We start from the raw sequence: 17,236 nt of genomic DNA, 5'->3' as shown, positions 1-17,236 counted from the left end.
CCCAAACTCAAAACTTATTTCGTGACCTGCTAAACATCCCTCTACTGTCCCTAGAATGAGATTTTCACTCTGCAGCGGAGTGTGCACTGATATGAAACTTCCTGGCAGATTAAAACTGTGTGCCAGACTGAGACTCAAACTCACGACCTTTGCCTTTCACGGGCAAGTGCTCTACCATCTGAGCTACCCAAGCACGACTCGCGCCCCGTCTCTAAGCTTTACTTCTGCCAGTACCTCGTCTCCTACCTTCCAAACTTTACAGGAACTCTCCTGCAAACCTTGCAAGACTAGCACTCCTGAAAGAAAGGATATTGTGGAGACATGGCTTAGCCACAGCCTGTGAGGACGGGGCGCGAGTCGTGCTTGGGTAGCTCAGATGGTAGAGCACTTGCCCGCGAATGGCAAAGGTACCGAGTTCGAGTCTCGGTCCGGCATACAGTTTTAATCTGCCAGAAAGTTTCATCCCTCTACTGTGTTCGTACATGGCCCACGCTCTTAATTCTTGAACCATTATTTGTTATTTACCGTTAAATTATGATACTCTTTTTTCCTCATATCCGTATATGATGAAAACTAATTCAAAATCATGGTGAAAAACTTCTCAACGAACTGCCAATCAAATCCGCAAGAATCCTTTTTGTCCTTTCTATAATTTCCTAAAAAATCTTAAGAGAGGATCTCCCTCCCCTCCAAACAACAGCATCCCAAACCCAAATACCCCTTTCTCACATTTAACTGTTCTGAACGTTGACTCACCTATCTCAATTGTAAGTCCCAGCTCCTCTATACTTTACAAAATCCTGAGAAAACCTCTGTACTAAACTTCAGAACTACCAGTGATGCACATCTTGTAGCCACAAAATCTTATGGAAGAGTGCTGATAAAAAATACAGCCCCAATTTCTTGAAAGCAAGTGCCTCTATGAATAGACAACCGAAAGTTGCCGTCCTGACATATGGAAGGGAAGTTCAAACTCTTGTCTAATTTGTGAGATTCCCACAGTGATGGCACTTGACATGTTCGCTCACCTACAAAAAGGCAATCAGTAGTGCTCTCTCATCACTTACAGTCTTATACGTTCTCATTCTATTTGAACATATTTTGAAGGTCACTGGTGAAGTTCTGTGCATCACACACGGCTTTTTTTTTTAAATACTTCATGACTTATTGTTTCTGTAGATGTTCATAACATGTTCAACCATAAAAAAAAAAAAAATCACAAAATAAAAATAATTCTTCCATGGATTCAGTTTGAAATGCAACTGAATGTACTTGGGCAGAACCAGCAAGCAAGATAGTCTCATTTCCAGAGAGGGTGTCATGCGAGTCGTAAGATACGAAATAAAAAAATAAGCAATCAAGTCAAAGCTACTGTCATCTCCTTTTCTTTCAGTATTTCACACAGAAGTTTACAAAAAGAAAACAAAGAAATAAAGAAAACTGATTTAAAGAATTACTTCAGTCACTAAAAGCCTCAAACAAATACACTGAGATGACAAAAGTCATGGGATAGTGATATGCACATATACAGATAGCAGTAGTACCGAGTACACAAGACATAAAAGGGCAGTGCATTGGCAGAGTTGTCATTTGTTCTCAGGTGAGACACGTGAATAGGTTTCTGCGGTGATTATGGACGCACGACAAGAATTAACATACTTTTGAATATGGAATGGTAATTGGAGCTAGATGCTTGGGATATTCCATTGCAAGAATCATTAGGAAATTCAATATTCAGAGATCCACAATGTCAAAACAGTGCCAAGAATACCGCATTTCAGGCATTACTTCTCACCATGGGCAATGCTATGACTGATGGCCTTCACTTAATAACCAAGAGCAGTGCAGTTTGCAAAGAGCAGTGATAAAAGACAAGCAACTCTGTGTGAAATAACCACAGAAATAAATATGGGACGTACAACAAATATATCCGTTAGAGCACTGCAGCAAAATTTGACCTTAATAGGATATGCCAGCAGACAACCGACACGAGTGCCTCTGCGAACAGCATGACATCACCTACAGTGCCTCGTGCTCGTGACCACATCGGTTGGATCCTATTCTGCAAAACCAGGCCCTCGTCAGATGAGTCCCGATACCAGTTGGTAAAAGCTGATGGTAAGGTTCAATCATGGTGCAGACCCCACAAAGCCATGGACCCAAGCTATCAACGAGGCACTGTGCAAGGTAGTGGTGGCTCCATAATGCTAAGGACTGTGTTCACATGGAATGCAGCCATTAGTGGACTTTATGTTCCCAAACAATGATGGAACTGTTACCAGGCCACAATTGTTCATGACTGGTTACATTGGACAATTCGGGCGAGTGGTCTGACCACGTGGGTCACCCAACATGAATCAAACATTTATGGTAGATGAAACTTCCTGGCGGATTAAAACTGTGTGCCTGAGCGAGACTCGAACTCGGGACCTTTGCCTTTTGCGGGCAAGTGCTCTACCAACTGAGCTACCGAAGCACGACTCACGCCCGGTACTCACAGCTTTACTTCTGCCAGTACCTCGTCTCCTGCCTTCCAAACTTTGCAGAAGCTCTCCTGCTCGGTTATGGTTATGGTAGATAACCGAGAGATCAGTCCATGCACAACATCCTGCACCGGCAACACTTCTGCAATTATGGACAGCTACAGAGGCAGTGTGGCTCAGTATTTCTCCAGGGGACTTCCAATGATTTGTCAAGTCTATGTCACAAAGAGTTGCTGCACTGCGCCAGCCAAAAGGAGGTCAGACTGCTATCAAAAGGTATCTCATGATTTTTGTCACCTCAGTGTAAGCATTATTGTTATTAGAAAACAATATCCCAACTTACCTATAAAAAGGTATAGGAGAGGCTGGTGGTGAAACGAAATGACTACAGTTTAGCAAGTGGGCTACGGCACAATCATCACATGTGCAACCACGTCTTGCACTACAGCCTGGGCACAATAACGTGCTGCCACCATCATCAACTCCACTATCGCTGCAACCCACTCCAGTCAAACTCAATAAATGCTCATCAAATTCGCGTAGCTCACTGTAGGAAAAAATTTCCCATTCTGATTATAAAATAATAAACATCAAAATGGGAGAAAACAGGTTGAAAGTTTAGCCATGTTAACTAGATAAACACAGGAAATAAAAATTTCACACTTACTTGTGCACTGAGAACCTAAAATTGTATCATCTTTCTCTGGGATCTGGAGTGATATTGAAACAGTTTGCAGAAGTGGTTAATACAACAAATGACAGGGTGAGTATCATAAGACTGCAGTATTAACAGAGAGTGTGGACAAGAAACAAAGAAACAGGGTTTATATCAAGAACAGGAAAGTGTCAGAATACAAATACAATCAAGAAGCATGGGGAAGATGATTACTTTTCTTGCATCAGTGGGCAATTGCTACAACATACTTTATCTGTTCCTGAATCAAATTAATGTGTGAGAGACCCCCGCCCCCCAATCCACACACACACACACACACACACACACACACACACACACACAACCTGTGTCAGTTGAGAAAAGAATCCCCATCTTCAGCTAAAACCCAGTCCCATATCGTATTCCTTAAACTATGTTTAAGCCATGGTATCCCCTCCAATGGCGGAACCATAAAATTTCCCCTCTGGGTGCCATTCCTTTTTTCACAATGACATTAAAATCTTCAAACTGTGCCAATCTACAACCCTCACAAACTTTATATTACACAAACAAATTTCCATGGCACAGGCATCCTTGAACGACCTTTGCTCCCTCCGCAAGACGCTGCTAATGTGCACTCCCAACATACTGCATCTCCCAAATTGAAATTCTTACTGTCCAACATCTGGAACAGCATTCTGAAGTTATTGACATCCAGCTCTCACTATTCAGCACCCCTCCCCGTCAACATCTAGACAATCCCCAGTGAACACCCTCACCAACTCCTCATAGCATTCAGACCTGCCAAGCTGACCTCTTCCATGTCCACATTCTAAAATGCTCTCCCAAAATCCAACCAAACCTGCCACTTAAACAAACCTAAAACCCTGTTGCCAACATATCCGCAAATGTCCATACTACAAAAGTTTCAGTCCTACCCAGAGGCCTTACCTTGAGCCCATACCTACATCCAATCATGCTGGATTCATCAAAAATCCTTCATCTTCTCTCAAACCCTACAATGAAAATACTTTTTTGCTACTAATCCATCTCACCAAAGCCAATTTAATTTCAACATTGATACTTGTGTTACCAATTCATACCACTATCAAATTGTCACCCACTGACCCTCCCACCACCCCCTCAGTTATCTTTCAGGGATTCCTTGCCTCCAACTTGAGCTCAGCCTCCTTTCTTAGATTCCTTCCAAGGAACACAAACTTCTCAACAGAAGATTTGCAACCTCAAGACAAACAATGACAATATCCTCCCTGTAGGCAAAGGCTCCACCACCGTTTTGATGAGTCACTGTGACTATCTGACAAAGTTTCCACCAACTGTCTGACTCCTCTACCTAAAAGCTCTGTCAAAGTGATCCCATGACCAATGTCAACTGTAACTTTGAATGCCCAGTTAAGCCCTTACGTCCCCCCCAGAATCACTGCTCAGAATCTATCTCCCTCCTCACCCCAACGACCACCCACAAACCTATCTTGAATGTGCTGCCCAAGACCCATTAATCCAAGAATCCTATATGTGGTTACTGTGCTTCCACCAAAAGAATCTCCGATGTCAAGGATACAAACCACTTCCTTCGCTGTCTCAACCACACCCACCTGAAAACCACCTGAATCACTCTCATCACTTCTGATGCCATCTTTCCATACACCAACATCCCCTTGCAGCTAAAACTACCAATCCCAACATGCTTGTCCATCTCCAAACCCACCATCTCATTCCTTATAAATCTCACTAATTACATCCTCACATACAACTACTACACCGTTGAGGTACACATTCGCAACACAGCCATGGGCATCCACATAGCACTACCCTTTGCCAAACTCTGATGATATGATCTAGACGTAGAGCCAAGGCATTATATTCTCATTCCTCCACAGTCTCAACACTTTCTCTCCAGTTTCCTTCATCAGAACCACCTCAGCCCACTGTGCCACCTTCCTAGATGTGACCTCCATCTCTCTGATGGAGCCATCCATACCTTTGGCCATATCAAGCCCAGTATTGGCAATAATTGTATCTTCTTAGTTGTCATCCCTTCCACTCTCAAAAACTAACTCCCATGTAGTACAACCACCTATTCAGTCACGAAAATTCCTTCGCTCAGAGTATGGCAGATCTAACAAAGGCCTTCACAAATGTTCCTGTGCCCTCTGTGTGGAAGTTCTCACAATGGCCTTCACAAATGGGTACTATCCTCAAAACCTAATCCACAGGTAATCCTCTGCCATATCCTCACATCACAAAAACTGTCGCCATCACCACCCCAAGAACTAGCTGCCCAAGTGCAGCCCCTCCCAGAATAGAACAACTGAACCATATACTGCCTCCCAAAGAGGTATTCCACCACCCAAACAACCTACACAATATCTTCGTCCATTTTACTAAAATGTAGACTTTCACGGCCGGAAATATCATGTCCATTGTAATTATCCGGGCTGTTATGCCGTGGTCGGTTGATGAAATCTGTGGTGATTCCCAACGTTTCGTCTCCGACTGCGGGAGACATCTTCAAGGGGGGTGGGGGGGGGCATAGCTTGATGGAAGGTCCAACACACACACTGGCTCGCTACTGACCGTGTAAGACCCAGGTGCAAGACCTGTCTGATACACCCACCCAGCACATCCTATTCTACTCCTACCTTACGCTTATCCTGGTTGACAGAGCCACTTGTGAAAGCACCCACGTCATACACCAGCTCTGCTGCAATTTCTGCATAGCATTTTATGTGGACAAGACCACAAATCAGCTGTCCACCCAAATGAATGGTCACTGCCAAACTGGGGCCAACAGCAGAGTTGACCACCCTGAGCACAACACTGTATTTAAATGACTGCTTTACAACTCTTGCCACACTATTCCCACCCCCACCCCACCACCACCACCACCACCACCACCACCACCACCAAACACCAGCATTTCTTAATTACACCGATGGTAATCACCCTTGCGACACATTCTTTGTTCCCACAGTTGTCCTCGCCTCAATATCCACTGAATCTAGTGATGTAGAAGTTACAAGGAACCAACTCTGTTTAGCACCTGTGAAGTCTTTCCTTGCTTGGAGTAAAACCACATTGGTTTCCAGTTATTGTTAATAGTTAGAGGATATGAATAACTCAATGAATAAAAGTAACAAGTAATCAAATTGTTGTGGTGCAGAATCATCATCAGTGGGCATGTAAACTAGACAGAGAACTTTGTTAACTTTCAGACAAATTCTCCTTCAAAGCTATAGTGTACGGATGACAAAGGGGGTTGGGTGAGAGTGAGTGAAGGAGGGACATAAAGAAGGAATGGAGGGACAGGCAGAAGATAAGGTGCTGGCTGACAGCTAGGATGGTGATGCAGCAAGGTAACAGGATAGAAATGTGACAACAGTAAACCTGCATTAATCAGGTAAGGAAAATTTTCTGTGCACATGGAGTGGAGTGGTGGATCAGGAGAGGATGGGTAAGGAAAAACATTGGGGGAGCCAAACTGAACACAGTAAGCATGGGGACCATTAGATTAGATTATATTAGCTATACTTTTCATTCCACAGATTCACAGTGTGAATATCCTAAAGGAAAACAGAAATAAATGCCTTTTTTTAAAAAAAAAATAAAAGAGTGATATTGTTCCTCACTCAGATCCTTAGTAAAACAGCCATCACAGATATGGTATACGTCAAAAAAGTGAAACATGTTTTTACTTAAACAGTAACATGTAACTTAGTCATAAATGTGTAAATGGATATACCAGTATGCTGAAGTGCCGTTCTGTTTGTTGATGATTCTGAGCTCACCAGAATCTAAATATAGCTAGGGTTTCTGTGTACCAGAGATCTATTCACAGAGGTTAATACAGATGTTGGGTTATCAAAGTAACAGGAATTAATCTAAACACTTCAGATAACTCCCAGTTCACTGTGGATTTCCACTGCTGACAGGACACAATCAGTCCAATCAGAATACACATTAAACTCCCAACAAAATTTAAACACAGAGATCATATACAATTCTGACATGCAGGGATGGTGGAAAACGAAAAAGGGGAAAACAAAAAATACAGCTCCCAACATGCACTCAAACTGAGAGAAACACTGGAAAAATAGACACTCAGCTGAAAATTAAGTGCCAGATGCCCCTTATGGGACAACCATGATGATGATTTAGAAGACAGAAACAGAGATAGAAGGTCTCAACATGAATTCAGAACTAATCCCTGATGTGCAACAAACAACCAATTTCAACAAATGATGTCAGTATGCGTAAGGTGATTTGAGTATTTAAACAATTAATTGGCTGTACCCAATGAATAGTATGTCACATTGACTGTCTACAACACTAAGGATTACATAAAAATATTTCAAGCAATCAAATCAACTACTCAGAACAAGGTCTGTAAAAAATTATATACTTTTTTTCTCTAAACTTGCAAATTTCCATGCATTGTCCACATTATTAAAATGCATGCAGATTCCACTCTACACTCATGAACTTCTTCCCAATATATCAACACAATTAATTCACAACTATCTGACTTCTCCGACTTACTAGTGGAAAGGGTGGCTTAAATGTCAAAAACTACCAAAGATAGCAATGGAAAAGACCCTGTACCACTCTTCGTGATACTATTAGAGAACACCATCACAATGAAGCAATACGTGCATTCGTCTTCTGCTCGAAATGAAGGTAGGATCGTTAAATGAAAAGATCATGGATATAGAGTAAGTCATAATTAATGTGAAATATGTTTTCATTTAAGAACTAATACAGAACTTACCACAAGCACATAAATGTATACACACTGAAGGGCATGATATAATCCTTATGTTATTGTAGCCATGCGTCATCAAGCAAAAAACAATTTATAACACTTATTACCATTAACAACATTATTGCACTGAAGATAAGCATGAGACAGATTTTATATAACATTTAAATTATTTGATATCATTAATGAAATTTCTGTCAATCGGTTCCACAAAGAAATTTGTTGAAGGAGTAGGAGTTGGTCATCAATAAACTGTTTATAACAATAATAATTTTTAGTAGCCCAATGGCCTGATCCTCATAAACTAAACTTCATTAGTAGCTAAACTTTAATGGCTGCTTGCAAGTTAGTCAAAATATGACACCTTTCTGGGCCAAGGTATGTGGGATTGCTCATGAATATTATTCTTATTTCTAGTATTGACTCCATTAACTGAGCCATTGGTTTCAAAAAGATATATTTATGACCAATTTCATCACAGACTAAATATAAGGCATAGCAGCAGCTGAACAAACCTCTGCAGAACATCCTTGAACTCAGGTCACAACTGCTTCATATTATATACTTTTGCACCTCGAAAATTTAGCTTAGCTTGAAGAGTTACACCAAATAAATTATCGCATAAGCCATTGTGGTATGAAAGAAGCAAAGAATGTTCTATCGTACTTTTTAACAATATAACGAAAAGGATAGTTGCTACTCACCATGTAACAGAGACACTGAGTCACAGAAAGGCATAACGCAAAGACTGTCGGAAAACTACCTCTCGGCCAGCAAGGCCTTTGCCAAAAACAGACAACACACACCCACATACAAACGCAGCTCACACACAAATGACCACAGTTTCTGGCAGCTGGAGCCAGACTGCAAGCAGCAGAGCATTATGGGAGAGGCAACTAGGTGGTCATAACGAGTAGGCTGGGGCAGGGAGGGAGAGGGATAGCAGAGTAGGTGTGGGGGACAATAAACTGCTGCTGGGAGTGTGCAGCAATGAGGTGGAGAGTAGGGAAGTTAGGTGCACTTAGGATGTTAGACGGAGGGCAGGGGGTAGCAGAAAACGAGAGAAGTAAAAAGACTGGGCACGGTGGTGGAATAGAGGGCTGTGCAGTGCTGGAATGGGAATAGGGAAGGGGCTGGATGGGTGACGACAATGACTAACAAAGGTTGAGGTGAGGAGGGTTATGGGAATATGGATATATTGCAGGGAGTATTCCCACCTGCGCAGCTCAGAAAAGCTGGTGTCGGTGGGAAGGATCCAGATAGCACAGGCTGTGAAGCAGTCATTGAAATGAAGGACGTCTTGTTGGGTGGCATGCTCAGCAAGAGGATGGTCCAACTGTTTCTTGGCCACAGTTTGTTGTTGGCCATTCATGCAGATAGACAGCTTGCTGGTTGTCATGCCCATGTAGAATGCAGCACAATGGTTGCAGCTTAACTTGTAGATCACATGACTGGTTTCACAGGTAGCTCTGCTTTTGGTGGTTTAGATTATGTTTGTGACCGGACTGGCGTAGGTGGTTGTGGTGGTGGTGGTGGTGGTGGTGGTGGTGGTATCTACTACAAGATATAGGCAAATCTAGATACAATACCTGTCCCATACATCCTCGCACCACCACCTACTCCAGTATGGTCACAAACATCACTTATGCCACCAAAGGCAAGGCTACCGGTGAAACCAGTCATGTGATCTACAAGCTAAGCTGCAACTATTGTGCTGCATTCTACATAGGCACGGCAACCAACAAGCTGTTTGTCTGCATAAATGGCCACCAACAAACTGTGGCCGAGAAATAACTAGACCACCCTGCTGCTGACAACGCTACCCAACACAGTTCCCTTTATTTCAATGACTGCTTCACAGCCTGTGCTATCTGGATCCTTCCCATCAGCATCAGCTTTTCTGAACTGCGCAGGTTGGAACTCTCCCTGCAATATATCTACGTTCCCGTAACCCTGCCAGCCTAAACCTTAGTTAGTTATTGTCCTTACCCATCTAACCTCTTCCTTGTTCCCATTCCAGAACTACACAGAACCACCAACACACCCATGTCTTTTTACTTGTCTCCTTTTCTGCAACCCCCTCCCTTGCTCTCATCCACCCTCCACCTAACCTCCCAACTGCACCTAGCTGTCCTACTATCCACTTCATCCCTGAATGCTTCACCATCCCCCACCCCTACCCTTCTATCCCTCCCCCTCCCCGCCCTAGCTACTCCTTACCCCCACCTGGTTGCCTCTCCCATAACGCATTGCTGATCGCAGTATGACTCCAACTGACAGAGACCGTCGTGTGTGTGTGTGTGTGTGTGTGTGTGTGTGTGTGTGTGTGTCGTTTTTTTTGTCTATTTTTGACAAAGACCTTGTTGGCCGATAGCTAACTTTCCCACAGTCTTTTTGTTGTGCCCTTCTGCAGCTCAGTATCTCTGCTATATGGTGAGTAGCAATTATCCTTTTCATTATATTGCTACATTCCATCCTGAATTTTCCATGGTTTCTACTCTACTTTTTATATTACCGACATCTAATGGTACCTGCATTGCAGATAATAATTTACTGTATTTACCAGACTATAAGACGAGGTTTTTTCCCCAGATCAGCCATTCAAAAAATACAGGGTAGTCTTGTATTTGCAGATTATGCAACGTTGCTGAGGTCAATGTTTTTACATTGTTTAATAGATTAATATAAAAGATCATCTTACATTTATAGATGTAGCTTTTCTACTGAGGTTTCACATAAATTTATTTATGTCATAGGGTGTAGGAAACAATGACCGCATTCAAAAAGGCTCAAGATTTCCCAATATGCCGAAGCGCTCAATACAGCATTGACCTCGCTTGACATTTCACTTGCGGTGCTAATGCGAGGGATATGTGAGAAACTATGTACTAGCGACTACAACACTCTAACGCACTACTAAAAAAATGACAACTGTGCGTAACACCAGAGGAAACAACACAAACTTTTGTTGTATTTGAACAGGTTTTTAATAAAAGTTCTCATGCTTATGCATACCGTACACACAGATTTATGCTGTTCTTTTAAGTAAAGGTAACATTCAAAGGCAAAAATCTTCCCTTTCAAGAACCATTACTTGGATGTGAACCCAAGACAGTATTTTACTTGTTTATGAGAAACTGTAAAGATTTGCCACTTGGGTTGCAAATGAGATATTCAGTCAATTTCACGTATCAGAATACAGTGGAAAAACATTACCAGCTTTTTAATCAGCTTTGGAGCAAGCCAATGACGTTCAGATGAAATGAGAAAGAAAATTTATCCAGAATGCATATAGTTTCTCTTTCGAATATCTACTGAGAAAGAAATGTCTACAAACTTTTTATTAATATCCATGAAAATTTCTTAACCATTCTTTCTAAACCTATACTTAATTTGTTATTTATTACAATATATGATCATAATATGCAAATAAAAGAAACTCGGAATCTGTTAATGTTATTGACTACTACTACTACTACTACTACTACTACTACTTCTCGCTGATTATCTACAGCCAGCACCACTTCTCTGAACCCAGTTAAATCTCCTTCTGTCTTGACTATCCTCGACATTCATATTACTGGTTCACACCTGGCTCCTCCTAATCATTTCACCAGTTGCACTGAAGGCAAACCATTTTCTTCCGCCAGGATAGTATTCGTCGTACTATTCTATCTACATTCATCCTATTTACATGGCCAAACCACATCGGCTATCCCTATTGAATGTTGTCACAGATATCCTTACCCACTTTCATCCTTTGACTGATTACACCATTTCTTGTCCTATCAACCCTAGTACAGCTTGAGCTTCATCTTAAAGTAATCCAACTCAGTGGCAGGCAGTTTATTCTTACTTCATATGCTAATGTTCCAGTCTTCTGCACCATACAAAACTACACTTTGGATTATAGTCTTATACATTCTCTTCTTTGTTGTTGTTCTCATCTTTGTTCCACACAACGTCTTTATTACAGCTTCTCCTTTATTAATGCTCATAGTGATTTCATCATTGCTTGTGCCCTGTTTATTACATAATACCTCGAGGTATTTTGCCTTTTCCACATCTAAAATTACTTCTCCGTCCACTTTCAAATTATTTATTTTTTTCTGTTCCAACAGACATGTACTCACACTTCTTCTAAGGCCAAACTTACACCATTCCTCTTTAAGCTTTCTTATAATATAGCTTAGATCATTTTCAATTTCTGCTAGAATAATCTGGTCATCTGCAAAATACAGGATAAATATCTTGGTGTCATCTACTGTCACTCCCAAAACTTGGCATTTTCTACACTGAGTCTTCAGGATTTCTCCTAGGTGTAGCTTAAAGAGCGTCTGTGACAGTCCACATCCCTGTCACAGACCCTTATTCACCTCGACTTCTGCTCTCCAGCTATTCCTAATACTTACTCTCACTGTGTTATTTTCATATAATTTCATAACAGCCTTTAGCAATCTTTGATATAACTCTCTCTCTTTCACAGGGTGTATACAGGAACAAGGCGAGAGGAAAAAAAAAAAAGAATTCCCGGATTTTTCCCAGATTTCCCGGTTAAAAACACACTTTCTCGCAGGTGAAATCATGCTTTTTCCATCTTAAGTGACAGTATATTTTCCCTTATCAATCCTTTGAATGGTTATTGTTTTATACAGGGGCGTAGAATTTCCTGGCACTTTAGAAAACGAAACTCAGGGAAAAAAACAAGTTTTGGAAATATCTTTGATGTGCAGCAACATGTACACTGCTTGTTTTCGTATTACGAAAGTATAAATTGGAATTCCACCAAACACCACATGTTTTTTCCGAATCATTGAAATCAAGACTGCGGTGCGCTTTTGTAAGCCAGTCATAGCTCATGCCACGTGATCTTGCCAGCCGATGACAGTGGATATTCAGAGTACAGGACACGTGATGTAGTGAGCCAACAGCAACATCACTTAAGGAGCACGAACACACAAACAGGGAAAGTTAATAGTTTAAATTAATATACATAGTGTTGCTTTCACGTATAATATTGGTCTCTAAGGTTAATAAACTGCAAGAGAAGCTAAGCTTTCGCATATAATGATCTTTTTCGCACGTGTTACACTTGTGCAGCTACCATGGCGTAGGAAGCCCGTATGTACGTACATGTAAAACATTGAAAGATCATACATTATGTCATAAAAGAAACAAGACAGCAGAGGATACTCCAAGAGTATTGGAATTTTGTGAACCATACTAAAATGTGCATACTTTAAGTGCACATTCGTATTGTCCAGATTCCCAATGAAGGAGACCTCGACCTGATATTAAGATTTTCAGTGTGGTTTTCGGGATGTAAATTTTCTTGGAGCACCAGTACTGTATTATATCATGTTTGGTTCTTTATTATGGCATAATGCCACATGTACTAGAAGATGAAAACGTGCACTTGAAATGCAGCGAACAGTTGAAACTAGCCAGTACTGTGGAATCTCCTAGGAGGTAAGGATTAATCAAGCATAGTATGATTAATAATGATGTTATTAATACAAATGTAATAGAATCCTTGAAAGTAAAATATGGGTGAAATGGAATTTTTTCGATATCTCCATTTAGTCCTTAGGGGTTATTTGACCCTGTTTGGTGAAGAAAAAATAAATGAATTTCTGCCATGGCAGCAATTATAAACAGTAATACAAAATGAAATGTAAAGAATCGATTTAATGTTGCGTTATCAACAGCAAACCCTCCTCACACTCATTGGACTAAATCTGTTCCTAAATATGGGGTTGCTGATAATAAATTAGTAATTACTGTCGCACCTCAAAATGATATTTGACCTCAAGGTAAAACGTATCTTATAAATGCAGTTGCTATAACTAAGAATAAAATTACTGTGCCAATTATTCAGGTGTGTATGTATATGTAAGATCCATAGTAAATTCCTCGTCCTACATGTAAATAAATACAAATAAAAAATATAGAAGCTCCATTTGCATGCAGGGTTCGAATAATTCAACCATTATTTACGTCTCGGCAGATGTGAACTACACTACTAAATGCTATTTCAATATTTGATGTATAATGTATAGCTAAAAATAGCCCAGTTACAATTTGAATTACCAAGCATAACCCTAGTAGGGACCCAAAATTTCATCAAAATGAAATATTTGTCGGTGCGGGTAAATCAACTAAAGAGTTATTAATGATTTTAATTAAAGGATGTCTTAATCGTAAGGGTTTATTCATTAGTAAATTATCTTATTTTACGAATTGGTCCCTGGTTAATATTAGTGATTTTAACAACTGCTAATAGTGCTAAAAATAAATAAATTATTATTATTATTGTAATAATAAATGTTGGTCTATTATATAGTTTTTCTAAAGATATTGTTATTTCTTGATAATTGATTGAATTATCAATATTTATAGTTTCAGTATTTTTGAAAAAGTCTATAAATATTAATATATCTAAGATAATTAATGTTGATATAATAAATACCCATATTGTTAAGGTAATAATTATGGTAATTGATTTAGGTTGAAATATTTCGTTTGATGCAATTCTCGTAATATAAATAAATAGAACTAATATACCACCAAGAAACGTTAAAAATAAAATATATGATAATCAATAACTTTCCATTATAGTTCCTGTTATTAGTCCAACTAGAAAAGTTTGTAGAACAATGAAAAGCATTATTGATATTGGGTGTCTTAATTTAATAAAATTAATATTTATTACGTTTGATAGTGATATAATTATTATTTTAATCATTTCGTTTCGAATACATCGACTGCTTCTGTGGAAAAGGTTAATAAAAGTCAAGTTTCTTTAGCAAACAGACAAAAATAACTTGACTGTTCTGCAAGGTGATTAATGTGTGACTGTCAGAAAGGTGAAAATAAAATAAAATCTGAAACTAATGACATTTTAGCCTTCTGTAATTATGTGAATGTATTTTAATTCACTGATAGCTCCCAGCCACAGACATCCATTTTGTTTTCATTTGACGTATGAGTAAACGAAGGGGAAACAGCGAAATCACTAAATGTAAACACAGGTCATGTGGAGACTGCCCACTATAACTCAGACTGCTCAGCGCATGAGCCCCAGATCTACAATATTTGCGAACCAGGTCAATAATAAAACAACACAAATTTTCAAAAATATGCTCATCTTGTAGTGCACATCTTTCTGAAAAGTCTGAAACATAAAACATATATATTCAAGGAAATGTAAGCCATGTTATTTGGTCTTAAGTGTGCCAAAGTGCAGTGCCACGCCTCTTCACACGGCATTCTTGCATCGCACGACACTGTTATTTCGCTCTGTGAAATTGAAACGTGTATTTTTGTAATGGATGCAATCAAACTATATTCAGGACAGTAGAAATTGAAATGCCCTGTGGTGCCTCTCCTGCTCCCAGTCGGCTGGTCTGACGGTCTGCCCCTCTTAAAAAACAATCTCACAATTAATAGCGGATGGGATTACTTGTAATTGGGAGAACAAGAACTCTTCAGAAAATTTTCACTCTTTATTGCCTATTAGCTAATAATTTGCTGTTTTGTGAGACATAAAATTAAATATAGAATGCATAAAACCAATAAAGACAAGAGACAAGCAAGAAAGTACACATTTCTTCAATCATTAGCTCCTAGCATTTTTTTTCTCTCTATCTTGCTACAGCTTTATATGGTGTGCTTTCCTTTCTGCGAAAGAATCTATTACCTCCTCAAATTTCATCAAACGTTTTGCTACATGAAAAATGGAAATGTCGTTACCTAATACTGAAAAATCTGTAAACCCAAATAATACCCCAGACTGGTGTGGTTTCTTGATCTGATTATGTCTATTTGGTCACTGTCCACTAGATAAAACAAAATAGGCCTTTCTAATATTGCAGCAATTTTGTAACACAAGCCAAATAAACAAGACTGTTTTGGCACAAATGGCCATTTTCATAACACAACAAAATATAATAAGGCCTACTACAAGCAAAAAGCTTTATGTTAGGAAATAGTTTCACATTTCATTCATACGCACCAGTTTCTCAAGTGTGAGATCGTAAAGTAGTATTACAAAAATTTTATATAAATTTGGGATCGTCTTATTCTTCCATAATTCATGTGATGTCCCCGTTTCTTCTCCTTCCTCGTTCTAACAAACAATCTTGTCATCACCAATTCTGTAGCTATTCCTGCTACTGTCATATTTAAAGACTTTAAATATGTCTGCTTGTGTCTGTATATGTGTGGATGGATATGTGTGTGTGTGCGAGTGTATACCCGTCCTTTTTTCCCCCTAAGGTAAGTCTTTCCGCTCCCGGGACTGGAATGACTCCTTACCCTCTCCCTTAAAACCCACATCCTTTCGTCTTTCCCTCTCCTTCCCTCTTTCCTGATGAGGCAACAGTTTATTGCGAAAGCTTGAATTTTGTGTGTATGTTTGTGTGTCTGTCGACCTGCCAGCACTTTCATTTGGTAAGTCACATCATCTTTGTTTTTAGATATATTTTTCCTTCGTGGAATGTTTCCTTCTATTATAACTATATATATATATAAACAAAGATGATGTGACTTACCAAATGAAAGTGCTGGCAGGTCGACAGACACACAAACGAACACAAACATACACACAAAATTCAAGCTTTCGCAACAAACTGTTGCCTCATCAGGAAAGAGGGAAGGAGAGGGAAAGACGAAAGGATGTGGGTTTTAAGGGAGAGGGTAAGGAGTCATTCCAGTCCCGGGAGCGGAAAGACTTACCTTGGGGGAAAAAAGGACGGGTACACACTCGCACACACACACATATCCATCCACACATATACAGACACAAGCAGACATATTTAAAGACAAAGAGGTTGGGCAGAGATGTCAGTCGAGGCAGAAGTGCAGAGGCAAAGATGTTGTTGAATGACAGGTGAGGTATGAGTGGCGGCAACTTGAAATTAGCGGAGATTGAGGCCTGGTGGATAACGGGAAGAGAGGATATATTGAAGAGCAAGTTCCCATCTCCGGAGTTCGGATAGGTTGGTGTTAGTGGGAAGTATCCAGATAACCCGGACGGCGTAACACTGCGCCAAGATGTGCTGGCCGTGCACCAAGGCATGTTTAGCCACAGGGTGATCCTCATTACCAACAAACACTGTCTGCCTGTGTCCATTCATGCGAATGGACAGTTTGTTGCTGGTCATTCCCACATAGAATGCATCACAGTGTAGGCAGGTCAGTTGGTAGATCACATGGGTGCTTTCACACGTGGCTCTGCCTTTGATTGTGAACACCTTCCGGGTTAAAGGACTGGAGTAGGTGGTGGTGGGAGGGTGCATGGGACAGGTTTTACACCGG

General features: G+C 40.1%; 1 protein-coding gene across 3 annotated transcripts in view; it reads right to left on the bottom strand.

Moving 5' to 3' along the window:
- The window catches only part of LOC126187359 (uncharacterized), a 262,249-nt gene that overhangs the window by 207,251 nt on the left and 37,762 nt on the right, over positions 1–17,236 (bottom strand). For all 3 annotated transcript variants that reach the window (XM_049928392.1, XM_049928394.1, XM_049928395.1), the window contains exon 8: positions 2,827–3,030. In XM_049928392.1, the coding sequence (XP_049784349.1) occupies positions 2,827–3,030 (204 nt within the window). The remainder of the gene's footprint in view (positions 1–2,826; positions 3,031–17,236) is intronic.

Source organism: Schistocerca cancellata, chromosome 5 (genome assembly GCF_023864275.1).
Source record: "Schistocerca cancellata isolate TAMUIC-IGC-003103 chromosome 5, iqSchCanc2.1, whole genome shotgun sequence".
Taxonomy (NCBI): Eukaryota; Metazoa; Arthropoda; class Insecta; order Orthoptera; family Acrididae; genus Schistocerca; species Schistocerca cancellata.
This window is presented reverse-complemented; position numbering and strand designations above follow the sequence as displayed.